Raw genomic sequence first — 27281 nt, forward strand, 5'->3', positions numbered from 1 at the left:
CACAGTCCATTCGCAAACACAAGCTCATCTCTGAAATAGGTTTCTAAAAGCCTGCCCTTGGACAGGCTTCATGAAAGAGATTGGGACTCTAAATGTGTCCATTGATACAGGTTCAACAGAGTTGCCCTAGGGCACGCCCCGTGTTCTATTTTGCTTTATGATTATCTGTGGGGAGGGCTCACTAAATAACTCTGTACATTGGTACACTCTGTCTCTTTGGTAGCTACTTTCAAAACCGGACAGTCCATGAAGATGTGAATTAACTGCTGATAATTATAAAGATGCAAATACATATGCATCTTTATTTTTTTCTTCCCCATGGCTGTAACTCCTAATATATATTTTTTTGAGACAGGGTTTCTTTTTGTTTGTTTGTTTGTTTTTTGTTTTTTGTTTTTTTCGGGTTTCTCTGTGTAGCCCTGGCTGTCCTGGAACTCACTTTGTAGACCAGGCTGGCCTCGAACTCAGAAATTTGCCTGCCTCTGCCTCTTGAGTGCTGGGATTAAAGGTGTGTGCCACCACGCCCGGCTCTAATATTTTTCTGGTTTGGGCTGTCACTACAATTTAACTCATGCAACCGATGTAAGTTTTATAATGACCAAGCTCATGACTAGGTCTAATAAGGATGCTATGATGAAAAATACTTCTATTGGCATACTGGGTGTTTATGGTGCATTGAATTTTTCTTTCTTTCTTTCTTTCTTTCTTTCTTTCTTTCTTTCTTTTTTTCTTTTTTTCTTTTTTTTTTTTTTTTCCAAAAATCACTTCTGTATTTGTTTGCAGGGAGGGTAAATGAGGAAGTCAGATTTCTGGGGATTGAATTTAAGTTGTCAGGGCTAGTGGCAAGAATCTTCACCCATGAGCCACACTGCTAGCATCTTGATGGATAGTTGATTTAGGTTTTATAACTCATAGCATCAGATTTTTTAAAATTTTTTATTTTTTTTTATTTTTTTTTAAGATTTATTTATTTATTATATCTAAGTACACTGTAGCTGTCTTCAGATGCACCAGAAGAGGGAGTCAGATCTCATTACGGATGGTTGTGAGCCACCATGTGGTTGCTGGGATTTGAACTCTGGACCTTTGGAAGAGCAGTCGGGTGCTTTTACCACTGAGCCATCTCTCCAGCCCCAGATTTTAGTAAGAATTGTGAGATGCACAGGGAAAAGTGGCACAAGGTTAGAGCTCTTGCTTAGAATAGCCAAGGCCAGGGAGAGCCCTCCCATGAACCAGAAGGGGGAAAAAGATCAGGGGAAAGAGGGGTCAATGGGTAATGGCAATTGGTACCAAGTTGACAGCTTGACTTGATTAGTTAGACCCATTAAGTGGCAAGACAGAACCAACTCTTGAAAGTTGTTCTCTAACTGCCACAGGTGTGAAGTGACACATGCCCCCCCCACATGCGCACACACGAATAAATGAATGTAATGAAAAATTAAGAACATAAAAAACTTAATTATATGAAAACTTTTTATTTATTTATTTTTTTTATTTTTTTGGTAGTCCTGGCTGTCCTGGAACTCACTCTGTAGACCAGGCTGGCCTCGAACTCAGAAATCTGCCTGCCTCTGCCTCCCAAGTGCTGGGATTAAAATATGAAAACTTAACAAGTCAATGTCTTCTGGAAAAATTTTCCTTGTCCCTATGAGATATGTACACTGCAGTTAGTAAAGGCAAACTATTAAAAAAAAAAGGAAGTGAAGATGAGAGAGGGTTTTGGGTGGTGTGGGGAGCAAGAAGGGAGAATAAAGTGGATATGATCAACATTCATTGTATACATGTATGAAAGAATAATGGTATTTTTTTAAAAATAAAAATATTCTTAAAAAAAAGAAAGAAGAAGGCAAGGCCTTAAGTCTTCAGTCAGTATCTTTTTTTTTTTTTAATTAGGTATTTTCTTCATTTACATTTCCAATGCTATCCCAAAAGTCCCCATACCCTCCCCCCCCACAACTCCCCTACCCACCCACTCCCACTTCTTGGCCCTGGCGTTCCCTTGTACTGAGACTTCAGTCAGTATCTTAAAGCCTTCACCATTACCGATACTGAACATTTGACATCCTACACATTTAGTATCCCATCAAAAGTTTGAGCCTATCTCGCCCCGCCCCCATCGCCCCGCCCAGTTTTTCTCCCGGCCCCGCCCCACCTCCCTGGGACTGGGCTTCCTTGGGCCCCGCCTCTTCCGGCCCGCGAGGTTTGATTCCTTTGGCGGGCGGAAGCTGCTGGAACTTGAATCCTGCAGAGATTCCCACCGACTTGTTCCGGCTTTGCTAGATTCTGCAGCCGGCTGCTTCACCTTCTGTCCTGTTCGTCCTGTTCGGTCCTGCCGGGCCCGCTGCCCTTCAGGTCAGTTCTCCCGTCCTCGGGCCGCACTCTGGGCCTTGTGGGGCGTGGCCGGGAGACGGAGCTTCCCTGGGGTTCCACCCATCAGCACTGTTCTCTGTGAGAACGTCTAGGTTTTTCGACCTTTCACAGATGGTGGATGGTGGTGGTTTTTTTTTTTTTTTGTCTCGCGTTCTGAGATGTATCTTGCGTCTTGAACTCACTGGTCTCGAACTCACTTTGTAGCCAAAGTGGTCCTTGAATTCTGGATCCGCCTGCCTTAGCTTCCTGAGAGCAGGGGATACAGGCGTGAGCGCTCCCCACTCCCCATTCCCCGCTCAGCGGGTAATTGATAAAAGTTTGACAGAGCATTTGACGCCCCGGAGGGAATTTCCCGTTCTGTTTCAGTGCTCTTGACTGTCTGCAAAAGCGATTCAGAGATGGGCTTTGAGGCACTTACACTTTTCAACTCAGTTTTCTGGGGTATTCCAGTTAAAAGAGAATGTGTGATTACCCACTTTGTGGAGTCCAAAGCCTTCCTCGCCTTGCACCTCTTCAAAGCAAGTGGCCCGAGACTCGTATTGTAAGGACGCCCAGAGGCTATAGCAGTAAATGGAGGAGCCAGGTGGCTCCTGCCAAGAAGGGTGTGGAGGGGAGCAGTTCCCTGCTTCTCATCCCAAGGCAGGAGCTCACACTAAGGTGAGGTAGGTAGATTTCTGTGGTTAGTGGAGGAGGAGGAAGTGAGGGTTTCAGAGGGGTCTGAAATGTTGGCTAGAGGATTTTTTTTTTTTTTTTGGTTTTTCGAGACAGAGTTTCTCTGTATAGCTCTGGCTGTCCTGGAACTCACTCTGTAGACCAGGCGAGCCTCGAACTCAGAAATCCACCTGCCTCTGCCTCCCGAGTGCTGGGATTAAAGGCGTGCGCCACCACGCCCAGCTTGGCTAGAGGATTTAGTCCCAACTTTTGTTCATGTTTTGGCTTCTGTTTCTTCTTAAACCCCTTCGTGGAAACAGTGGCTCTGTCCCTTTTATCTATTATGAACCAACTAGATGGACAGGTTAGTCCCTAAATGCTTTGGGGAATGAATGCCTCTATTGCTGCTCTCAGAAATCTCCGCAAGGGAGCAGAAGGGTGCCGCCACTCAACTGTATTCTAAGACCAGGTTGTAAGCCATTCTGCACTCTCATCTGAAATGACCAGATCAGTGTCAATGAGAGGCAAGTTAATGTGTTTTGTAGTAAGTGATAGCATGGCTCAAATAACACCATGCTGGTAGCAAAATACCCTCAGTTTGCCTTTTATGAGGACTCACTGTATAGTGCAAGCTGGCCTCTAACTCACAGAGATGCACCTACCTGCCTATGTTCCTGAGTGCTGGTACAAAGGCATGTACCACAGTTATCTAACAGAATCACAAATTTCCCAATATCTAGCTAATTTCTTATTTTTTTCAGAAAAGTTTCTCTATTGCATATACCCCATTTCTTCACCAACTAGAGGAGTTCTGAGATATCATATTTTTGCTTTCTGTATTCCAATTTCTAGAAGGTAAATGGGATGTGTAAGATTATTTAGACCCAGCTTTATACCTACAACATGATCTAATCACTAGTCTTTTTGGGAGGGGTGGGGTGGGGTGGGGGGAGGCTTTGAGACAGGGTTTCTCTGTGTAGCCCTGGCTGTCCTGGAACTCACTCTGTAGACCAGGCTGGTCTTGAAGTCAAAGATCCGCCTGCCTCTGCCTCCCAAGTGCTGGGACTAAAGATGCCACCTCTGCCCAGCTAGTTTTTGTAATAGTAGCAAAAATGATCTTCCCTGGATTTGAAGATATAATCTAGCCTTACAGTGGTGATACTCAAAGACATGGTGTGATTTCAGGGAAGAGGGTAGTCAGAAAAAAAGGATTTAGTGTTTGTGCAAGTCTTTTCCTAGGAACTGGACATTTTAAAACTCCATAGGGAGGAATCTGTGAAGAAGTTAATTATGAGCCACGCCTGGTAATGCAGTTGTAACTGTGTGTGCGTTTGTGTGTGTGTGTGTGTAGGTTAGTTGCCAGCTATGGGAGTTGGTCTTTCTGTCATGGGGGTTCTGGGATCAAACTCAGGTTTTCAGGCTTGGTAGCAGGTGCCTTTACCCACTGAACAAGTGGGTTTGTTGTTTGAGGCATAGTCTCCTGTAGCCCAGGCTGGAAGAACTTGCTGTGTAGGAAGACCTTGAGTTCCTGCTTCTACTTTTCAAATACTGGCATTACAGGCAAGTCCTATCACCTTGGTAAGTTCAACTCTTTATTGGAATTTGATTTGTATGGATGATATGAGACAGAAGCCAGGTTTTGATTTTTGTTTTGTTTTGTTTTTGATATTTGAGACAGGGTTTCTCTGTGTAGCCCTGGCTGTCCTGGCACTCAGAGATCCTCTTGCCTCTGCCTCCTGAGTGCTGGGACTCTTCCACCCAGCTCTGTTTGTTTGATTTTTGCTATGGATAGTTAGTGCTTCCATGGTCATTTACATGCCTAAGCTTTGTGTTTATCCCTGTTTGCAAAGGGAGCTGGTGAGCTCTGACAGTCCTTTTATTAGATGTGTGCTCTTTCTTCTGTTTTACAGGTTCTTGTTGTCATTTTGAATAACCTTCCAGGTGGACTATGAAAGATTATGACGAACTCCTCAAATACTATGAATTATATGAAACTATTGGGACAGGTAATTGTCATTTTTTTCTTGGAGGCAGAGTACGGATAAAGTAATTCAAAGTATGGTCTATTTGGGTGGTCATGAGGTTTTTAGTATAATTGATGTGGCTTAAATTTTTTCTTTACCTATAATTAAAAGTTTGAATTTATTTTAGTGTGTGTGTGTGTGTGTGTCTGTGTCTGTCTGACTGTCTGTCTGGTGTGCATCTGTGTGTATGATGTATGTGGGGAACATGCCACAGCATACACATGGAGGTCAAATGACAGCTTTGTGGAGTAGATTCCTTTCCACCTTTATTTGGTTTCTGGGGCTGGGATGCAGGTTGCCAGTCGCCTTTGCCTGCTGAGCCATCTCTCCTGATCCTCTGCCCACTTTAACAAGCAGAGTAGAGCAAGGGTAGCTAGCCTATCAGAGAGAGGCTCACAGGTCACTACGAAAGTGTTGTATTTCAGTGTCACTAAAGCCACTGGAGAGTTTTCAGCTCAGGAGTGATAGGGCCTTTGTTTTGAAAGGGTCGTCCTGGCTGCCTGGGAGTGAAGACCCTGGGTGGGGGAGGGCATAGCTGTCAGAAGCAATGGCAGGCAGGAGAGTCCATGCCAGGCGAGGATGGCAGCATGGTTAGAATGCTAGGGTGAAGCTAGTGAGACTGAGTTATACCATACAATAAACCGTGCACAGGTCTGAGTTTACGTGACTATATAGATAGTCATGCGCTATCTGCTCAGAGAAGGCTTGGGCAATTTAGTCAGAACCTGGGTCCTTTCCCCCCAGGAAGTCACTGGTCTGTTTCCCCGTGTAAGTAGGTGGGATTTGCCTATGAGTTGTGCATGGAATGCCAGAGAAACGAAGTCTCATGGTCTTGTGCCCAGCCACCTGGGAGAACAGTGGGGAAGACTATGGTAGAAACTATCAGAAACTTCTTTTTGGGTGTATTAATTTGAACATCTTTCAGATAGCTAGAAGTATTTAATCAGCCTTTGACCCAGTTCTAATACATAATTGATTTGTAGTTTTTAAGCTCATTGAAGTTTTGTATAATTTGTCTTCAGTTTTAGTAACTTTATATTGTGTTCTAGCATGTTCATAATAAAGCAAATTTAATTGAAGTATTAAACATGGAATATGGTTAGAGATTTACTTCTATGTATGTGTGGTCTGGTTAAAGAGATTTACTTCTATTAATATGTATGTGTGGTCTGTGCATGAGCAATCCTTATGTCTGTGGGTGTCTGAGGAGAACAGGAGAGGGTGTCTGTGTGTCTGGAGCTGGAGTGATAGACAGCTGTGAGCTGCCTGATGTGGGTGCTGGGAATTGAACTCTGATGGTTTGTAAGAGTGACAAACATACTTTATTAGCCATCTCCAGCTCCCATAGAGCATATTTTAAAAGAGTGAATTTTTTTTTTTTTGTTTTTTTCGAGACAGGGTTTTTCTGTGTAGCCCTGGCTGTCCTGGAACTCACTCTGTAGACCAGGCTGGCCTCAAACTGAACTCAGAAATCCTCCTGCCTCTGCCTCCCGAGTGCTGGGATCAAAGGCGTACGCCACCATGCCCAGCTGAGTGAATAGTTTTTTCCTACTTCTTTATTGTAAAATTAGGTATTTGCTGTTCATGGTAGGAAAACAAATTCCGTCTAGAACAGTAGTTCTCAATCTTCCTAATGCTGCTTCTCTCTAACACAGGTTGTGGTGTTACTACTTCATAACTTTAATGGCTACTGTTAGGAATTGTCATATAAATATCTGTTTTCTGATGGTCTTAGGTTCCCTGGTGAAAGGTTTGACCCCACCCCCACCCCAAGGGGTTGTCATTCACAGGTTGCAAGTACTGGTCTAGAAACATGGACCGAAAAGAATTTGCAATCCTGGCTAGCATGTTGGAAGTGACAAAAGAAAGGAAACTTTCCAGAAAAACGTGGCTTGATAGAGTCTTTTAAAACATCTGTGTTTGGGCCCTCATTTTTCTCCGTTTGCATTTTTCTGTACTCAGGTGGCTTTGCAAAGGTCAAACTGGCCTGCCATGTCCTCACTGGAGAAATGGTAGCTATAAAAATCATGGATAAGAATGCACTAGGGGTAAGTTTGAGATGACTTTTTATTTTAATTGTACAAAATACCAGGTTCCATTGATACTTTTATGTATGAGTTATAGTATGTTGGTCATATTTGTCTCTCAGGACATTAAAAACTTAATTTTGATCAAGGTTTCCCTATATAAAGCTGTCCTAGGCTCACCTTGTGTGGAAGTTGGCCTTCAGCTTGCCATCTCTGCCTCACCCTCATGATAGTTGGGGCTGCTGGTGTATGTCTTCACCCCCTCCTAAGAAGTATATGTCTTCTCATATGTGTGTGTGCATGGCATGTGTGTGGGAACACATGTATGTGCACATATATATTTGAATGGTCCCTTTACATTAGTGTGAGATTCTTTCAGGAATTCTAGGCATTGTACTGTTGACCTAGTATGAAAGTTGCTGCTGCTCGGAACACTTGCCAGAGAGCTTGTTGCTTATCTGAACCAATGTTTTGTCAAACAGAGTGATTTGCCCCGAGTCAAAACTGAGATGGATGCGCTGAAGAGTCTGAGACATCAGCACATATGTCAGCTCTACCATGTGCTGGAGACAAAGAACAAAATATTCATGATTCTGGAGGTTAGTGCTGGGTTCCAGACAACTACAAGTTTTTGCTTGCTCTTTTAGTAGGTGAGAGAGAACTCTGTCTTCTTACCTGAAGAATCAGTGTTTGTTCCAGTTTCCTCTCCGTCGCTGGGATAGATAGAGTACTCCTTATAGTGCATAATTGAGGAAGGGTTAGCTCAGCTCCAGGGTCACAGGAAGACTAAGAGGAGAGAGAAATAAATAAATGCTTGCTTGTCTGCTTGTGCTCAGCTGGATTTCTCCAGTCTCATACGCAGTACAAAATCCCTGTCGAGGGAACAGTGCCACCCATAGTGGGCTGGGACTTCCCACATCAATGAACTTGGTAATGGCAGTCTCCCACAGACATACCCACAGGCCAGTCCCATCGAGTCAACCTATGATCCTCTGCCCAGGTGATTCTAGGTTGTGTTAGGTGATAAAGCTAGCTGTCACTGTTATTTGTTCTTTTCTTTCACCTTTATGTGGGTTCCTGGGATGAAAGCCATCTTGCTAGCCCTTTTTGTGCCTTTTATTAGTATATATTAATTATATACAACGTGTTACATTGTGACATTTAATACATCACATTTTTGTATATGAAATATATTTATTTTATGTTTATGAGTATTTTGCCTGCATGTCTGTCTGTCTGCACCATTTGTGTACCTGGGGCCTGGTGAAACCACAGAGGGTGTTGGATCCCCTGGGGCTGGAGTAATAGACAGCTGTCAGCTGCCATGTGGGTGCTGAGAAATGAATGTGTATCCTCTGCAAGAGCAGCCAGGGCTGTTAACCCCTCAGCCATCTGTCCAGCTTCCTATGTAATGTTCTGACCATATTTGGCCATCTCTGTTACATTGCCGCCTCTGGTCCCTTCTTCTCAGCCAGCCTTGCTTCTGCTCCCATGTCTTTGCTTGCTTTTGCTTTTGCTTTTTCTTTTTCTTTTTTTGAGGGTTGCTTACAAGAGCATGGCTACTTTACTAATGACTGTATCCCTGAAGAAAAGGTTTCCCCTCCCTTATCAACCATTAGCTATATAAATCCTGAACAGGGGGCTTCGTAAGCTCTTTTCCTTACTGGCCTTTTCGCCTATAGATAGGTGCATGATTTTGTGTCAGACATCTGTGTGCTTGTGGGCATGCACGCTTGCACACGTGCACGTGGAAGCACAGAGTGTCTTTCTAGCTTGTTCTTTCCCTTCCTTGTTAAGATCTCTCACTGAACCCGGGTTAGGCTGGCTGGCCAAGGGCCCCAGCTCCTTGTCACAGAGGCTTGTCCCTGCCTCTGTGCTGGGATGACAGCTCTGTGTTGCCAACTGCAGGCTTTTATGTGGGTGCTTGGGGGTCTGAACTCAGGCCCTCATGCTTGTTCAGCATGAACCCCTAGTGGGCTCTTTTTAGGGAGATTGAAAATCAGTGGTCTTTGGACAATGGCCAGCAATGGTTACTGGAGAGACAATACTTACGCCTGCCTTTCATTTGTAACTTTAGATGGCTGTAGGAAATGTGAATTTGTTAACTTGAGAATGAGTTTTAGTACTTTGCTATAAAAATATCAAGCCCAGAGTGAGCTTTTTAAAGTCACAGTGGTAGTTGGTTTAACTTCTGTTTATTGGTACTAAAGCTGCTCATGGGAAGACTTATTGTTCTCCTTTCTGGACTAATCACTGCGTTGTTGGATCCTGAGAGTGCAGCTCTCTCACTCAGTTACCTTGCCTTTAAAGTTAAACTCATATTGAGTTTGCAGTGCTTTCATTCTCCATTCCTGGGAAGTGATTTCTGTAACGTGTGTAAGTGTGAGTCTCTTGTTGTTGAAGTACTGTCCAGGAGGAGAGCTGTTTGACTACATAATCTCCCAGGATCGCCTGTCGGAAGAGGAGACCCGGGTCGTCTTCCGTCAGATACTGTCTGCAGTTGCATATGTCCACAGCCAGGGCTATGCCCACAGGGACCTCAAACCAGTAAGTGGCCCTATCAGCCTTAGATGTTTACCTGGGAGTTCAGCACGGTGTGCCTCATCTCTCCAGGTGCCCACATGCTCTGCTTAGAAACCGTCCAGTTCTGCTCCTTAGATTCTTGTTGTAGTCAGGATCTGGCCATTCACATTTCTTTCTTAGCATCCTCATGTACGTGACATTATAGCAGCCCTTCGTCAAGATTTTATCCCTGGGAAAAATGAGCCATCCAGTATTTTCCATTCAGTGTTCTGTTTTTGTTTGAGACATTGTCTACCTATATAGCCCAGGCTGGCCTAGAGCTCATAGTATAGCCTTGGCTACCCCCAGCTTAAGATACTGCTATCTTAACCACCCAAAATGCTGAGATTATATTCCTTTAATTTCAAACCATTCCCCCCAAGAAGGGGGTAGCTCAGCAGAATTGACAGCTTGTACCTTAAAAGACTGATAAAAGATGTGAGCATTCCTTTAGCTTTTAGGATCCAGTGTGTGTGATACTGAGTGTATATTTAACGTAATTTTGTAAGACAGAGTCAGGAATGTAGGATCGGTCTGCAGCAGTGTTATCTCTTTTTAGTTTTTATACTGAACTCTTCGGTCTGAGTTCCATTTAGTCTCTCTTTTGTTTTTTTGTTTTTGTTTTGTTTTTGAGACAGGGTTTCTCTGTGTAGCCCTGGCTGTCCTGGAATTCTTTCTGTAGACCAGGCTGGCCTCGAATTCACCGAAACCCACCTGCCTCTGTTTCCAAGTACTGGGACTAAAGGTGTGCCATCACTGCCCAACTCTCTAGACCTCTCTCTCTTTTTCTTTCTTTTTGTGGTTCTGGGGAGTAAACCTAGGGTCTCAGGGTTGCTGGCTCGGGGCTCTTCCTCTGAGTATCATTTCCGTTCTCCAGCCTTTTTCTCTTCTTTTCCTTGTTTTGTTTTTTTTTTAAATCAGAGTTTGGGGGGATGGGTTGGGGAAGACAGGGTATTACTATGTAGCTCTAGCTGACCTGGAACTCACTATGTAGACCAGGCTGGCCACAAACAGGTCCCCTTGCTTCTGCCTCCTGAGTACCGTCATTAAAGGTGTGTACTTATCCCTAGCTCTATTTTTTTTCTTGTTTTTTTAATTAGCTTTTACTATGTTTTAACTTATATTGGATCTCAGCTTCAAATAGAAACAACTCTAAATTATTTTTAGAAAATGGTTAGAAGTGGGGTATGACTTAGGACATCAGAATACAGTTATCAAAATATCTTTGTTTTCTCAGGAAAATTTATTATTTGATGAAAATCATAAGCTAAAGCTGATTGACTTTGGTCTTTGTGCAAAACCCAAGGTAAGTATGGAAATAAAAATGCGTTTATGTCTATAACTATACCTGCTGGTGTGTTATTTTGCACTGACTTTCACTTAATCTTTATTGTTTGGCTATGTCCATTTAGAGGAATATTAAATTTTATCCTTAGCATTAATAGTTTTATAAGTATGCGACATAATTCTGAGATGGAACCAAGATTGTGAGTCCCCACAGGGAAGCTATGAGACTCTCGAGTGACAGGTAGCATGAAGCCATTATAATATGACACTGAATCATGTGTTTGTAGTTTGAGTATTTTGCCACTAGATGATGCCTTTGTTCATTTGTGTACAAGTTGAGAATTTAGTGTGTATCTAGTTTTTGTTACCCAAGTGGTTATATAACTAGGGATAAGTTATACGCCGAGGTGACCCCCTTGCCTTGTGAAAGAAGAGGGGAGTGGATGGCCATGGGCTTCTACAGTCACTCTGCTCAGGAGTCCCCTCATTTGCACTAAGTAGTAAGTGCTGGTGTTCTTCAGCATAACTTCTCTTTGAGGTGACTTTGAACTTCTCAGCTCTGCTGCTGCCGCAGGTCTCCTGTGAGGCTGCTGGTTGGAGGCTTCCTTCTGGGTTCTCTAATGATGGCGCTGCGCTGCTGAGATGAGCTGTCTGTACTCATTAAGAATGTTGAAATTGCAGACTCGTCTCAGCCCTTTGTAGTCCCATGATGATTTCCTGCCCCTCAGAACTAGCAAGGTGCAGAGGGAAGCAGATTTTGCCTCTTCAGTTCTGAATGTCTGCTTCTTTCTGCTGCTTCTCCCACTGATGTCTATTCTGAGATTACCAGTGGGGGCCTGTGTCTGGAAGCAGATGATTCAGAAGGCAGGTTTAAAAGGTTTTTTACAGACACAAAAGCTTATAAAGATCACCCTTTGGCATGTAAGTTATATTCTCCACAGGAGGTAGTGGGGATGTTTGTAGAAGACTCCCATTAGCTTTTTTGGTTTTTGGTAATGGCTGCCACAGATTCAACTCATATAGACAGCATCTAAAAAATGGGGAGGTTTGGGAAAGATTGGCCTCAGTTCTGTGGGGCTCTCACTGTGTCACCACGGCCTGGCTCATTTGTAAACAGAGTCATAAGGTTTCTTGATCCTTTGCCTCTGGTAGAGCTCAGCACAGGAGTGCAGCGGCAGCTTCGCTGTTATAAGGCCTATCTATGTTGCTGTGGGAGAGAAGAGGCAAAGGGATCACCGGGGAAGGCCGTGATTGGTCTTAGCACCGAGGCTAGACAATAGATTAGCAATGCGGTCATTCTCCTATGAGGCAGTTGCTTCTTCCTGAGAACAAGAAGGAAGATCTTCTGTATTGGCAAAGATGGGATGCTAAAGCTAGGGACTTGAGTTCTGTGGGTATTCCTTGAGTACTTGGGTGTGGGAAATCATGGGTGCTTAGATAAATGTGGGGTTGATAACTGTGCAGATGCGTATCTGGGGAAGTATACAGTTGATCTGAGTGATCTGAGGGGAGAGGATCTTCATGGAGGTCGAGTGGTATTGGAAGTGTAGAGAATCCCAATTGATATGTGCACATGTGCGTATATACAAAGAACAGTGGCGGAAACCCTCACTTTGGGGGATGATTTTTCATCTATCCTCTCTTTGAGTTCAAAGGGGAGAATTTATCAAAGTTTAATGCTTTTAATGTTTATTTTTGTTTTCTGAGACTGGTCTCATGTAGCTGAGTCTGATCTTGAACTCCTGATCTTCTTGCTGCTTCTGGTCAAGTGCAGGGATTACGAATGTGCAGGAGCATGCCTGATCTGAGAGTCACTGTTCCTGGGGCCATAACTACAAGTTTTTTTTGGTTTTTGTGTTACGTAGGGCAACAAGGACTACCATCTGCAGACGTGCTGTGGGAGTCTTGCTTATGCAGCTCCTGAACTAATACAAGGGAAGTCGTACCTTGGATCGGAGGTAATTGTTACTGATTAAGTCGGATGTGTCTCTTCATCCTCATTGTGCTTGCTTTTGTATATAGTGGCTATAGTTTGAACTGGTTAGGTCAGCTAGGAAGGGTCCAAGGCTATGGTGTTGGGCCCAGTTTTCAAAGATGTTTATTAATTAGCACAGAGAAAAACTTACCCTTCGAGCATAGCTGACTTGTTTCTTTTGTTTGTTTGTTTGTTTTTGTTTTTTTTTTTTTTTGAGACAGGGTTTCTTTGTGGCTGTCCTGGACTTCTTTGTAGACCAGGCTGGCCTCAGACTCACAGAGAGCCACCTATCTCTGCCTCCTGAGTGCTGGGATTAAAGGTGTGTGTCACCACGGCCAGCTTGCCCTTGGGTCTTAGTTCAGTCAGCTATCTCATTCTCTGCAGCTCAGGTGGTGCTGATGTTAGTGTCATAAAGAAACAAGACACGAGTGGTCAGTAGCTCAGGAACTGTGGGGCTGAATGCCTCCTGTCTTTCCTGCAGTCTGGTACAGGGTGCTCTCTGGAAGGGACTAGCACAGGTGGCAGCTGGGCTCAGCTTGCTTTACCTACAGCACCCACGTTTCTCATGGAACATCTCTGGGCATAAGTGCTATGTGGGAGAAACTTTAGAAATACTAGCCTACTTAATCTGAAACAGGAATAGATGGGAATTTGTATATTTTTAGTGACTTCATTTTGATCTAAATTTAAAGTGTTGTACAAAAATAGAATTAAGACATTTGGTATGTTTTTATTTAAATTTGTAATTATTTATATTCTTTCCTATTTGCTTAATTCTTTCTCCATACAATTTTATGCACATCCTTCTTAAAAATCATATGAATGTGACCTGGACATCATATTCCTTTTTAATTAAGAATTTGCGTGTATTGTATTTTTTTTATATATTATCTCTTTAAAAACTGTTATATCTTTATTTTGTGTGTACATTGGGGCAGCACAGGCCCAGTGTACATATGGATGCCGGAGGATAACTTCTGGGGTTAGTTCTCTCCTCCACCATTGGGGTCCAGGCCCTGCACTCAGCTCGTCAGGCTTGGTAACCAAGCAAGTACCTTTGGAGAGCTTTTACCTGCTGAGTCATTTTGCCAGCCTGTTTTTTTTTTTTTTTTTTTCGTGTATTTATGTTAAATGAGCCAAAATTTTAATTTGTTCATTTCTTGCTTTTGAAGTGCTCTTCCATGACCTCTTGGCCTGAGATTCTTTGCCACAGTCTGTACCCGCTACATAGTTGCAACCAACTACTTTATGGGGTGGGGGTGGGGCCCGGGGGGGGGGAGGGTATCCCACCTTGATAGCTACACACAGAGGCCTAGCTCTTTAGCTTGTTGGGTCAACTTTAGGTTGATTTGGTGCTCAGCACAAAGGGTCTCCATCATCCTGGTATACATGCAAACAACCTGATAAACACACATATACATACACAATTGGGAACAGACACACAAAGATGTGCTTGGAGCTTGCCTAAGGCTTTCAGTTCTGTGAATCCTGTGCTAGGCTTTCATGGTTGAACATATTCTTTGTTTTACTTTTTTGGGTTTTTCGAGACAGGTTTCCCTGTATAGGCCTGGCTGTCTTGGAACTCACTTGGTAGACCAGGTTAGCCTTGAACTCAGAAATCCGCCTGCCTCTCTGCCTTCTGAGTGCTGGGATGAAAGGCGTGTGCCACCATGCCTGGCTTGGTTGAACGTATTCTTAAGCTCCTCTTGTAAAGCTGGTAGTGCACCTCCAGCAGCAGTGCCTTCCTTGGCCATGGAGGTGGCAAAGGGTGAAACTGAATCCTGAATGCACTTTGAGGCCCTTCCTCTGGGAGGCTTGGCAATGGCAGGGAAAATGCTTATTTGTTTATTTATTTTGGAAGAATAGTTTATTGAGTATGCTGCAGGAGGGCAGCAGGCTGGGCAGTAACTGGAGTGCTGACTGTAGCTTCATCTATGTGTATTTTACTGGATATTAAACTTAGGGCCTTGAATATGTTAACACTATATCACTGACTAAATCACTATCCCTTTAGTTCTGTTGTTGATATTTTTTTCTTTGTAATTTTGAGACAGGATCTTGCTGAGTCTTCAGTTGGAAACCTGAGGTCCTCCTGCCTCAGCCTCCTGAAAAGGACGTTTTTCGTGTGTGTGTGTGTGTGTGTGTGTGTGTGTGTGTGTGTTTGATGTGCATATATCGGTGTTCATATATTTATGTGTGTAGGTCTGAAGTTGACATCAGGTTGATAGTTTGCACATTATTGAGGCAGGGTGTTACTGAACCCTGGAGTTCTCCAGTTCTGGCTAGGTTGGGTAGTCAGGGTGGCAAGGGAAGCTTGTCTTTGACTTCTGGGCTAGGCATAGAAGTCACACTGCCTAGCTTTTATGTGGTTCTGGGGTTCTAAACTCCCATCCGCAAATCTGCCTGGAAGGGTGTTTATTCACAGAGCAAAACCCATTTTGGATCCTGTGCTGGACTGGAATTCAGTATGTAGCTCGGGCTGACCTTGGGTTTTTAGGTGTTCTTGCCTCATCCTCCCAGTGCTGGGGTTGCAGATTTAAGCCATTATGCTTCAGACCCTCTAAAACGTGTTGCTTGTACCAATCATCTTTATAGCTTTATTATATTGGTTATTGTATTTTGTTAGCTCTATTTACATGTATGCATGTGTGCATGCAGATGAAGGCCAGAGGACAGCTTATGGGGATTGGTTTTCTTCTTTCACTATGAGGGTCCTGAGAACTTATGCTATAACCCTAGGCAACAAGCTTCTTTTCCAGCTGATCCTTTTTGCTGACCCTTTTGAGTTCTTTTTAATCTGGAAAACTTAGGTTTTCTTTGTTTTCCTTAATTGTTTTTTCTCTGAGACAGACTGTCATGCTGTAGCTCTCGTCGGCCTAAAGCGCATTCTGTAAATCAGGCTGGATTCCTGGAGAACCCTTGCCTCTCAGGGCTGGGATTAAAGGTATGCACCACAATGCCTGGCTTGTCTGGTTTTTGAAACAGTCTTATAGAGCTCAGGCTGTGAACTTACTATATAGCCAAGGATGGCTTTGAACTTCTGACCTTGTCTCTACTTTCCAAGTTGTGGAATGACAGACACGTGCCATCACATTCAGTTTATGTGGTGCTGGGGATCCAGTCACGGGCCTCATGCATGCTGGACCCCACCCCCTCAGCTTGTTGTTTTTTTAAATTTTAACTTGGAAAAATACAGATAACATAAAATCGACCATAGTAACTGCTTTGCAGTTTAGTTTAAGTGCTGTCACATTGTTGTACGTTGAAGCTCTACAGTGCTCTTTACTTGTACAGCTAAAACCCAGCGCTCATTGAACAATACTCCCCCATTTCTGCTTAATCTCTTTGGCTTTTGTTCCATTCTCAGTGTCTCTGAATTTGGTTATTCTGCATTAGGTATAATTTTAATAATTTTTGTGACTATCTTATATTCTTCAACATGCCTTCCAGGTTTATCTGTGTTATAGAATGTGTGGGACGACATTCAGGCTTGTCTTTCAAAAACTGTGTGTTGTGCGTGCATGGCAGGGCATTCCCTGAACCTGGGGCTCACATTTTCTTGACTAGGCTGGAAGCCAACAGTCCACAGCAGTTTTCTGTCTGCTGTCCTTGGAGCTGGACTGCATAATTATATGCAGGGTGCCAGTGGGTTCCGGGCTTCTTACCCTTGTCCATGGGAGCCTGACTGTCTTAAGAACTGTACCAAGGAGTCCTCAGGCATCCTTGAAAGATGCAGAACCTTGGAGATTTTGGTCTGGTTGTTTAAGTTGTGAAGTAAGCAGTTGAGGTAATTCTGGTGTTGGCCTGCAAAGGGCACATTCCATGGTGGGCGCTCTGAGGTTCTCACAGATCCTAATGGGAAGTGTTTCGGCATGCTTTCTTCCCCCAGTTCTTTTTATCTTACTGCCAATTGATAGGTTTATTTATATTTACTTGGACTTATGATTTTAGTTAATCAGTGTGTTCTCTCATCTCGTGTGAATCAGTGAAATGAGGTGCTTGATGAGGCGACCTGAAAGTCTCGCTTCTTTCCAGGAGGAGGGTAGATTGTGTGGAAACATTACTATACTCTTTTCATCTTTCAGTTTAATTTCAGACATAATCTGTTTTGACCTCTCATGGTATTTGGTGTTCACTTCCTGTCTTGCCACAACTTAATGAATTAAGTGTTTGCATCTCTCAGGCAAAAATGCTTAACTTTTGATCTACAACTTGGTACACAAATTACCTGTTGACTTGAAAGGCAAGCTTTTCACGTCCGACATCCTGGAGTCCTGGCTGGGGCTTGGTTGTGATTCAGTAGACAGCTAGATAGGCGAGACTGCCGCATTGTTCAACTATTTCCTCTTTTATTTGTCTTTGCCAAAAATGCAGTCCTTTACAAACTTCACAAGAATAAGCGAGGGTGGAGACTGACTGACAGTTAGGCACTCGATCTTTGGGCTGTTCCCAGCAAGGAAGCTGTGTTAGTGTTCTCCAAGGAACAGAACTTACAGAATGGAAGGAAAATACAGATTTATTAAACTGATTATAGTCCAGATAATCTGATAATGGCTGTCTCACAATGAAAAGACCAAGAATCTAGTACTTGTTCAGTCCTGATCTGGTGCTTAAGTCTGAGAGGATTCCTAGAGAGCTGCTGGTTTTCAGTCTTCATTAGAATCCTGACAGTAGTGGATATGATACCAGCCATGAGAGCAGGATAAACGGTCTTGCCAGTGAGAGTAAGCAATAGCTTCATTCTTCCATGTCCTTTTGTGTGGGCTGCTATTGGAAGGTGTGGCCCAGACTTAGGGTAGGTCTTCCTACCCGAAATATGTATTCAAGCAAAGCAATACTGTGGTTTAGTTGATTATAGATGTATTAAAGTCGACAACCAAGTTTGGCTACTACAGGAGCCATGATTAATAATGTGGCATCTTTATTGCTCAAAGCCAGTCTTACTTGAATAGTCATTGCTCAGGACTCAAGGAAATCTCAGAAAGTTACAGTTTTTTTCTGAAGTTTAGGATTTGTAGTGCTGTTATGCTAATTTCTAGCCTACATATTTGAAAAGTCAGCCACTGAATTGTATTAAGATTTCTTCCTATGCAAAGGGTTTTGCATGATAGCTTAATTGCACTTTCAGATTAGCAGGAAGTTTTTAGACTTGTTTTTGACATCTCTAAAGGTCTACACAGTCCTCCTATGTAACCTTCGCCTCCGGCAGCCTTAAACTCGTCTTTGAGAATCAGAATCGGAGATTTGCTTTGAGAATCAGAGAATCAGAATCAAGGTTTTGTTTCTTTATGACTTAGTTTCTAGACCTTTGGGGATTCTTTTCTTTTTATCATTTTTGGTTTTTCAAGACAGGGTTTCTCTGTGTAGTCCTGATTGTCCTGTTTAGGTCTGCTGGCCTTGAACTCACAGATCATCAGCCTCTGCCTCCCTAGTGCTGGGATTAAGCAAATGCACCATCCTGGCCACCTGGGAATGATTTCTAGTCAGTATTAGTGTGCAGCTAGAGGAGTATACGGAATTGAACGTCAGGAGGCCTTCCATCGAGTCAGTGACTTTGGACGAATCTTCTTTTCCAGGCCTTGTGTTCAGTCAGAAGAACGATTCTGTGATTCTCTTTTAGGTGCCCTGCCTTTTTGAAACGTGTTTTGTGTTATTTTTTTCTCCCTCTTAGGCAGATGTTTGGAGCATGGGCATCCTCCTGTATGTGCTCATGTGTGGGTTTCTACCATTTGATGATGATAATGTCATGGCTTTGTACAAGAAGATAATGGTGAGTATATGGGTACAGAATTTCAGAATTAAAGCTCTCTGTGCTGCTTATTATGTGCTTGCATGTATAAGAGTACCAAAAGGCAAATATGCTCCAGGCTGTTAGAAGATGAGACTATAGCTATTGTTTGGCCATGGTTAAGGGGAAAATAGTTGGAGCCTGCATTTTCTTGACCTGGATGTTGGTCATACTTTTTGTATTCAGTTTTTGAAAGCTTACCAAGGTATGCATTTATGATTTATGTCTATCTCTCTTTATGATAGATATCATATATATATGATATATATATGTGTGTGTATATAAAACTTTCAGCTTATATTTTATTAAACTCTTTGAGTAATATTTATATATAATATTATATTTATTATATGTTATAAATATATATGATATATGATATATGTCATAATATGTGTCATATAATATATATCATACTTATTCAAGGCCAGCCTGGGCTGCATGAGACCTTGATTTCAGAAAAGGGAACTTTTTGTTGGCATTGTTTTTGGAAGTGCCATCCATCTCTTATTCTGAGACCGGGCTGTCCCTAGACCTCTTGTGAGTGTCAGAAAGAGGATCTCACCTGGCAGCACCAAGCAGAGCTGGAAACGGAGTATGGAGGATGGTCAAGGTCTGCATCTTCATCAAAGCACTTGCTTCCGATGGTTTCCCGATGCTCCTGGCTGGTGGCTTGAGGAAGCCAGAATCTCACTGTGTGGAGATTACTCATTTTTTCTCCAGGAACTCCAAAGCCATTGTGAAAAGAACAGCTCAGTGGGTCATCAGAATCACCAGCCTTGGTGCCAGGCCGCACGGTGAGGGGTGAGGCAGATAGCTCACGTGCGTACTTCATTTGCATTTAATAAAAGAACAAGGTAGCAGGAAAGACACACTGAACAGTGCAGGATCACCTGAGTGTTTGCATCTTCAGCTTTAGGCTGCTATCTAAGCCACTCAGCTAAGATTTGAGGAGTGCTGTGCTTTTACTGTCTAGACCTTAAATTACTACGTTGTTTCCTTTCCTGCAAATTCACACTCATGACAGATGTGTCATTAATATGTTAATTATTAATATTGTTTAATTAGTATATTTATTTGAGTGCACTAGTGGATCTTGAATAAATCTTTTGGGGGCTGAAACTTAAAATAATATGAAAGTGTTGTGCCTTAATAGTAAAAATCAAGGTTTTATTTTTGGGCAAATTGAGTGCTTTTGCAATTGCATGAATGGTAGAACATGGCTAATTCTCGTTTGGGAGAGATTTGGCCTTCTTAATTAATATTATTTACTAATACTGTATATTCTTTGTTTTTCCTACTTTGAATTTTATTTTTTAGTTTTTCATGTATTTGCAAGTTGAAAATTGATTCAAATTAGGATTTTTATGCATTATTGTGGAATTTAATTTCACACATTATAGATTTTGAAATTTATTGTAATCTTGACTCAGAACTATTGTTCCGAGTCGCAGTGTAACACACTCTGCTGGTTGAATCTAATTAAGGTGTCGTATCACTTGCATACAGTATGTATCTGCCTAGAATATTCTAAAAATTCTCACTTAGGACTAGTACAACTTTCTCATCTTGGCTTGATTGAAAAACTCTGCAATATTTGACACATTGTGAAACTGATTTAAGAGGCAGCCTTTGTGTATCTTGCATTTGTTGGCTATCTTAACAAAACCCTGAAATGTAATTTTCAGCATGATCACTTAGAGATTGTGTTTTAATCTTATTAAAGTCACCTATTCATTTGCTATCACTGTATTTGAAGACAAGCATGACCATACTTCAGTTCTGGTATACAAGTATTAGAGTGGTCTACATAATTTAGAAGTCGAAGTTGGATAGTCAGAAGGTAAAATTTCTTACCAATTGTTACTTTCAAATTTAAGGGAAATGAGTAAGTTGTTTCTTTATGCGATTACATTTTTATAATTTTATAGAGTTGACTATGATGCTGTCATTGTGTGCTGGAAAGACTGCCTGCCTTTCTTAGCACCATGTGCACAGCGCACAACTGAAGGCTGCTAGAATTCCCAGGATTATCCTTAGCCCAGAGATCCCCTTCTCCTCCCACTTGGCTTCTGCCCACTGTTGCTCTTGCTCTCATTTGCAAGGAAGTCACCCTTTAAATAAAGAAGCAGGACTAAGGGGCACAGCCCTGGCTGGCACAGGGCCTTCTGTGGTGCTGCCCCTCCTCGCTGCACTTTTCCCTGAGGTCTTCCCTGTTTAGTCTTTGGATGTATTGTATATCTTACTGCTTAAGTCACCCCTCTGTGTACTTGTGGGCTTCCTTGAGTTATATAAGCACAGCAGAAAGCGCTGCATCTCCCTCTGGTCCTTTTCTAGCCTTCAAGCATACGCTGTTCTGTAACATGTTTCTCAACCTTGGCTCTCTTCTTGATATTTGGAACTAACTCATTCTTTGCTGTAGGTGATGCAGCGCAGAGCACTGGGGTGTGCAGAGCACAGTCTGTACTTACTAGATATTGGGAGCACCCCAGCCTGCACACTCAAGCCAAGTACAGACAGGCTTCTGCTCGAAGTTTCTCGTGCTGGGATAGTGGCACACAGACTGTGGAGTACTCCTACCTTTAGCTAGCAGTTTGGGTCCATTTTTCTTTCTTCCTTTTATTTTTTATTTTTTTATTTTTAATTCTTTTGGGTGTTAGTTTAAGGGCATAACATTTCTTTTACTTTGGTAGTTGGAAGCCTATATTTGAGTATCAGAAGAGCTGGGAACCTGGAGCCAGACTCTTCCTTGGGGAGAGAGGCTGGTGGGAGAGTGGCACCTGATGGAAGCTGTGGGAGTTGCTTAGTGCTTCTAAAGTCAAGGACTTGAGGGTGGTGGCTTAACACAATTCAGATCTGCCCTCTCACAGTTGCAGGTGGGCACAGTTCAGTGTAGAGTAAGGGAGTAAGCAGACGCCTATAGCAGTCAGCATGGGGGATCGCCCAGAGCACAGTCTGTCCAGTGAAAAGCATGGCAGAAGAGCAGGATGAGCTCAGGCACTCAGGTAGGCGGTGGCCATTTGATAAGCAGGTAGGCTTCTCGCTGTGGCAAGAGCAAGCTGAAGTGTGTGAGAAGCAGGCAGATAGGCAGATGGCTGCCTGTATCCTTGAAGAAGTGCTGGGGTAACAGGTGCAGTACCACATAAAGGTTTTCTCAGTGTGGGTTTGGGATTGAATTCTGGGTGCCCAGCAGGTGTGGCTGGTGCCTTTATCCACTGAGCCATGGGTTTTGAGTTGTCTCATATAGTCCAGGCTGACCTAGGCCCTGCTGTGTATCGTAGGATAACCGTGACCTGCTTTCCTGTCTCTAGGATTATAGGTGAGTGCCGCTCCTCCTGGTCCTCTACAGTGCTGGGGACTGACCCCTGCCTTGCGCATGGTAGGCAGTAATCACCAACGGAGCCACATCTCCACATCTAAGTTTTTGTTCCATTAGTTGAATATAATTTCATGCTTATTGGCTACTTAAATGCCTTGCCAGTATTCTTTGCCTGTTTTCTTTTAGAATATATGCTTTTTGTCTAATTTCTTCCTTTAGTCAAAAAATATGAATTGAGTACCTTATACACACTAGGACCCGCCACTGTTCAGGTCAACAGAATGGCACAATCCTTGTATCAAGGAGCTTGTGTCTGAATGTAGCGAGGCATAAAGTATAAATTGATAGTGGTACTAGGGCTGTAAAGCAAATCGGAATGACTGGTGTGGGGCGCTGTGGTAAATATGGGCAGGCCAGGGCGGGCCGATCTTCACTGGCATTAGGTGGAGATCTGAGGAAGACTGCCACATACACTCTGCTGGCACCCAGCACAGCATGACAGACAGGCAGAGGGAACTGAGTGCTGAGGCCTGAGGTAGGCTGCTTTCACTAGTGACTGTCTATAGTTAGGAGATGGAGAGTTTGAGAGGTAGCAAGAAGCGGAAACAGATCACCGTGAGCCAGATGGGGGAACCACTTGGGGGAAGGCTTGGAGTGGTGAGGTGCCATGACTGCCCCACTATTTGAAAAGAATGTAAGCAGTAACGAGTGAAGACTAGACTCTGGGCCACAGTGATGCAGTCTTGATGAGCAGTTAGCAGCCTCACGCAGTGTGCCACAGGAGGCGTGCAGGAGAGATGAGGAGGCTGGGGATGCTGATGAGCTGAGCGTGGGTTGAGAGGAAGAGCAGTTAGGAGTTGACAGTTGGCAGTGCTCCCACCACTCCCGGGGGCAGGGGCGGCAGTGAGGGTGGCTGCCGTGGTGATACCCTCATGATTCAAAGACCTTTTTGTGTGATTAGTGTAGTGTAGTTCCTTTCATTTTGGCAGAAAAGGCTTTTCCCTGATGGCTGCTAATCTTGCTAGTGTTTTGCTGTTCAGAAATGTAATGTGTTTACTTTGTGGTGATAGTCTTACAGTTTTTGGTTTTACCATCATATCTGAAAAAATTCTAAAAGCAATTTCCCTTGCATTTTTTTTTTTTTTTCCTTTTTGGCTTTTCAAGACAGGGTTTCTCTGTGTAGCCCTGGCTGTCCGGGAACTCACTCTGTAGACCAGGCTGGCCTTGAACTCAGAAATCCACCTGCCTCTGCCTCTGCCTCCCAAGTGCTGGGATTAAAGATGTGCACCACCATCTGGCCACTGTGATCTATTTTAACCACATGTCCTGCTATCAGATACATTTTGCTGTTGCTTCACTCTGTCAGCTGATAGTTGCTCTGAGATGATTAATTCCACTTTGCTTTAGCAATATAAAACGAATGTAGTATTCTCCTTGCTGTTCATGTAATAATGGTATGGATTATGGATTCCAAAGCCTTCAGTATGTATGTCTTCAGTATGTATGTCTTGTGTGTGTGTGTGTATATATGACTGTTACAGTCTCAGTGCTATAGTCCTTTTCTGATATGTGGATAATTTAGAGGTGACGAAAGGATTTAATTTACTGGATTTTGTTCTTTTCAGCAAGAACTGGGAGTTGTTCTTAGTGTTGACTGAATCTTGTAGTTGGTTAGAGAAAGTTAGAGACACAAACCTCAGCAGCCCATTACCTTAGAATACGAGCAAGGTGGGTTGGACCTAAGTCGTAATGTTTCCTCTGCTTTTTTCTAGAGAGGGAAATACGAAGTTCCTAAGTGGCTCTCTCCCAGTAGCATTCTGCTTCTCCAGCAGATGCTTCAGGTAAAGTTTGTTATTTATTTTTAAGTTATAGAAGCTCATAGTAATGGTTTGATTTAACTTTAATATCTGTGGAACTGCTGCATTTATTGTTTCCTGTGAGCTTAAGAAGGATTCCACTCATCATGTATCTTGTTCTCTCTGGGAACCTCTACTAGTTATCCTGTAAACACAGTTGCTCTAGACTTTGCCTGTCTTTGATGATGTGCCCCTTTTCACATTTATTGATTTATGCATGCATCCATTCGTTCCTTCATCCACTCAGCAGTCATTCTGTTTTCTCTAACTCTTGCATGTTAGGCATGTGGAAGCCACTGAGCAAATGCTTGGATGAACTGATGTGTAGTCTATGGCCTGTGATCTAGTAGAGCGCGTTTCAAACGTCACCGTGTGTCAGAGTGGCCAGGTGGACTTGTTAGTGGGCCCCGTTCCATTTGTCTGATCTGACAGATCTAGAACAGGACCAAGCATTTGCGTTTCCAAAAGGCTCCTGAATGGTGCTGATGTTTTGGGGCCACTTTGAAAATGACTCTGATGGGATGAAGGTGAAAGCCTAGGTATTCATCCTATTAATCAGTCAGTAGTAGACTTACCTCCTAAACTGTTGGGATCTATAAAAAGAAAGGGGCATGTCTGAGCTGACCGCACTGGTCTGTGGAGTATTTTAGATACAGTGATTGGAAATGCTTGGAAAATGAGTATCTTATTAGTGAATCATTTTACCCACTGTGTTACCTGAATGTCTTCCAGTTTTCCAATGATTAAGCCATCTTTACCTTTAATTTAAAATGTACCTCAGGCTCACCCACCTTGATTAAGTAGAACCAGACCACCAAATCTCCATAGTGAGATTGAAAAATGCCTTGGCCTTTCTTCTGGACCCCAGACTTAATCTTTGTTGATTAATTTTTCTCTCCTCACATCTGAACATCACAAATGGAAGCGAAAGGTGTGCTTTTCAGCTTGTTCTATGTGATTGTGAGTGAATCGGAAGTAGAGATTGCATATTCAGTGTGAATGCCCTGCGTTGCGCTTACTTGAATACTAAACCGGTGAATCTTTCCCATGAATAGGTTTTCCAGCAAAAAGACTATTACATCATACAATAGATTGACTGAACTTCATGAATAATGTCCATACCAATGAAGTTCGTGTTTGTTAAACATTTATCTTGTAGGCCTGTGTTGGTTGCTATAGTTTTCTTGCCTCAATTGCCTTTTTAAAAGAATTCATTCCAAGGCCATTTTAAGGTCTTTGACAGCGTTATTTGTGATGATAACATTTACATCTATTCTGGTGCATTTTGAGTTTTCAGGAGAAAGGTGTTATAGTCTCTGTTTGAAATGTACTTTAATGGCCACTAGGTGGACCCAAAGAAACGGATTTCTATGAGAAATCTCTTGAACCATCCCTGGATCATGCAAGATTACAGCTGTCCCGTTGAGTGGCAAAGCAAGACTCCTGTAAGTATGCTGAAACTACCCAGGAGTTTGTTTTCAGAAGTTTGTGTGACTTCAGAACCTGCATGCTCTGCTCTAAATATGAAAGAAAACGTATTTTGCGTACTAAACCTGGACTGATGGTGGAGACTTATAGCCCAATCCTATACTGCCTGTCAGTCTCTGGGCCAGTGAGTGGTCGCTCAACCTGTACTGCACACAAATCACCTGGAACCTTCAGAAGCAGATCCTGCTGGGAATAGTGACACCTGTCTCTTAAGTCAAGCACTTACTGCCTCCCACTCTACAGTACTTAGTGAGTAAGTACATTCAGAAGCTCCCGGGTACAGTCAGGGTTGTGGACAGTGCTCTGGAGTTGCTGCTGCTGCTGCTGCTGCTGCTGTTGTTGTTTTGAGACAGGGTTTCTCTGTGTATCTGTGGCTGTCCTGGAACTCATTCTGAGATCCAGGCTGGCCTTGAACTAAAAAATCTACCTGCATCTGCCTCTGCTTCCCCAGGGTTAGGATTAAAGGCCTGTACCACCAAGGCCTGACTGCTGTGGAGTCTTGAAGAAGTTATTTAACTCTGCTTGGCCTGTTTATTCATTTGTAGCAATAGGTTGAACTTGTTCTGCTTTCCAGAGTTATGAAGTTACGTTAGTTTTCAGACATCTAAGCCTGAGGAATGTTTTGCACCCTTAATATATATTTATTAGCTCATTAAAAAGTAACAGTAAGAGTTGAGTGTAGTGACACATGCCTATAATCCCAGCACTTGAGTCAGGAGGATTGCAGGTTTGAGGACAGCAGGATCTAAACACTGAGATATCTCTAAAGAAAAAACAATCAAGAAATCTGTTACACATTATGAATACATATTTTTGTGAAGAAAAATCATTTAAAAATAATTTGTCAAAGGAGTGGCCTGTTGATGACTTTACGAGCTTCGGTGAGCCTGGTATAACAGAGGATGCCTGTGTAGTCTTTGGTTTCTGCACTTAGAAAATGCAGCCTTACCCAGACAGAGGGAAAAGGGCAAGTCTTTTAGTAATCTTTCAGATAGTTGTGATAATTCCTTAATGCTTGTTTGTTTCTTTTCTTTTTCTTTTTTAAATCTTTGTTTTAGTTTATGTGTGTGGATGCCTGTACCCTGTGACCAAAGAGGACAGAAGGGGACATGGGGTCTCCTGGAACTGAAGTTGGAGATGGTTGTGAACCACCATGTGGGTGTTGGGAAGCGAACCTTGGTCCTGAGTAATGAGAACAGCGTGTCTAGCCCTCAGTTTGGGGGATTTTTAAAAGATTATTTGAAGGTGGAGTTTGGAGTCACATTGTTGAGCACTGTGGATTCTCCCATAAAGCCCAAGAGTCTGGTCTTTTCTCCATGTTCCACTCTGTATTGGTCATGTGGAAAATATTTGGGCACTGAGTAGTGCAGGCTTTCCAATGCTGACACATTTTTTTGACACAAATGCCATCAGTTAATTTACTTTGTTGAGCTTTGACAAATTATTTCTCAAATACCCAAATTTGAATAACCAGTAAGGAATGATATTCCATGACTATAGATTCTTTTCTCAGACAGCAATGGCTTTGCATCTGACACTTCCGTCTTATACTAAACACACACATGCACAATGTTGACATGTAGTAGAATAATTCTTTTCTTTGTTTCATCAAGGGTTTAATTGAAACTGACTTATGAGGGGAATCGTGAGTCCATGCTTTCTACAGAAGCCCCAGTTTCACTCATTGTTGTTGTGCTATAGCTCAAATGTCGGCACTGGGGAACTGTGAGAAACACAAGTGTTATAAAAATGGTGTGGGTGCTGGAGCGCCTCAGGATACTGCAGACCACATTCTAAAGAGTGGTCTACTATACATGACATTCTCCTCACTGCTCTCACAGGCACATTTGGTACACACACATGTGCACACACCATATACACCCTGTACACACACATGCATGTACTTGCACACATGCAGCTTAACATTTGTAGTAAGA

At 42.9% G+C, this 27281-nt stretch overlaps 1 protein-coding gene across 1 annotated transcript in view; it reads left to right on the forward strand.

The window, feature by feature from the left end:
- Positions 1-2174: 2174 nt before the first annotated feature.
- The window catches only part of Melk (maternal embryonic leucine zipper kinase), a 54990-nt gene continuing 29883 nt past the window's right edge, over positions 2175-27281 (forward strand). The window contains exons 1-10 of the mRNA XM_021159944.2: positions 2175-2352; positions 4932-5027; positions 7008-7093; positions 7555-7671; positions 9476-9619; positions 10872-10940; positions 12787-12879; positions 18568-18666; positions 23773-23841; positions 25203-25301. Of these exons, the coding sequence (XP_021015603.1) occupies positions 4970-5027; positions 7008-7093; positions 7555-7671; positions 9476-9619; positions 10872-10940; positions 12787-12879; positions 18568-18666; positions 23773-23841; positions 25203-25301 (834 nt within the window). The 5' untranslated portion in view covers positions 2175-2352; positions 4932-4969. The remainder of the gene's footprint in view (positions 2353-4931; positions 5028-7007; positions 7094-7554; positions 7672-9475; positions 9620-10871; positions 10941-12786; positions 12880-18567; positions 18667-23772; positions 23842-25202; positions 25302-27281) is intronic.

Source organism: Mus caroli, chromosome 4 (genome assembly GCF_900094665.2).
Source record: "Mus caroli chromosome 4, CAROLI_EIJ_v1.1, whole genome shotgun sequence".
Classification (NCBI taxonomy): Eukaryota; Metazoa; Chordata; class Mammalia; order Rodentia; family Muridae; genus Mus; species Mus caroli.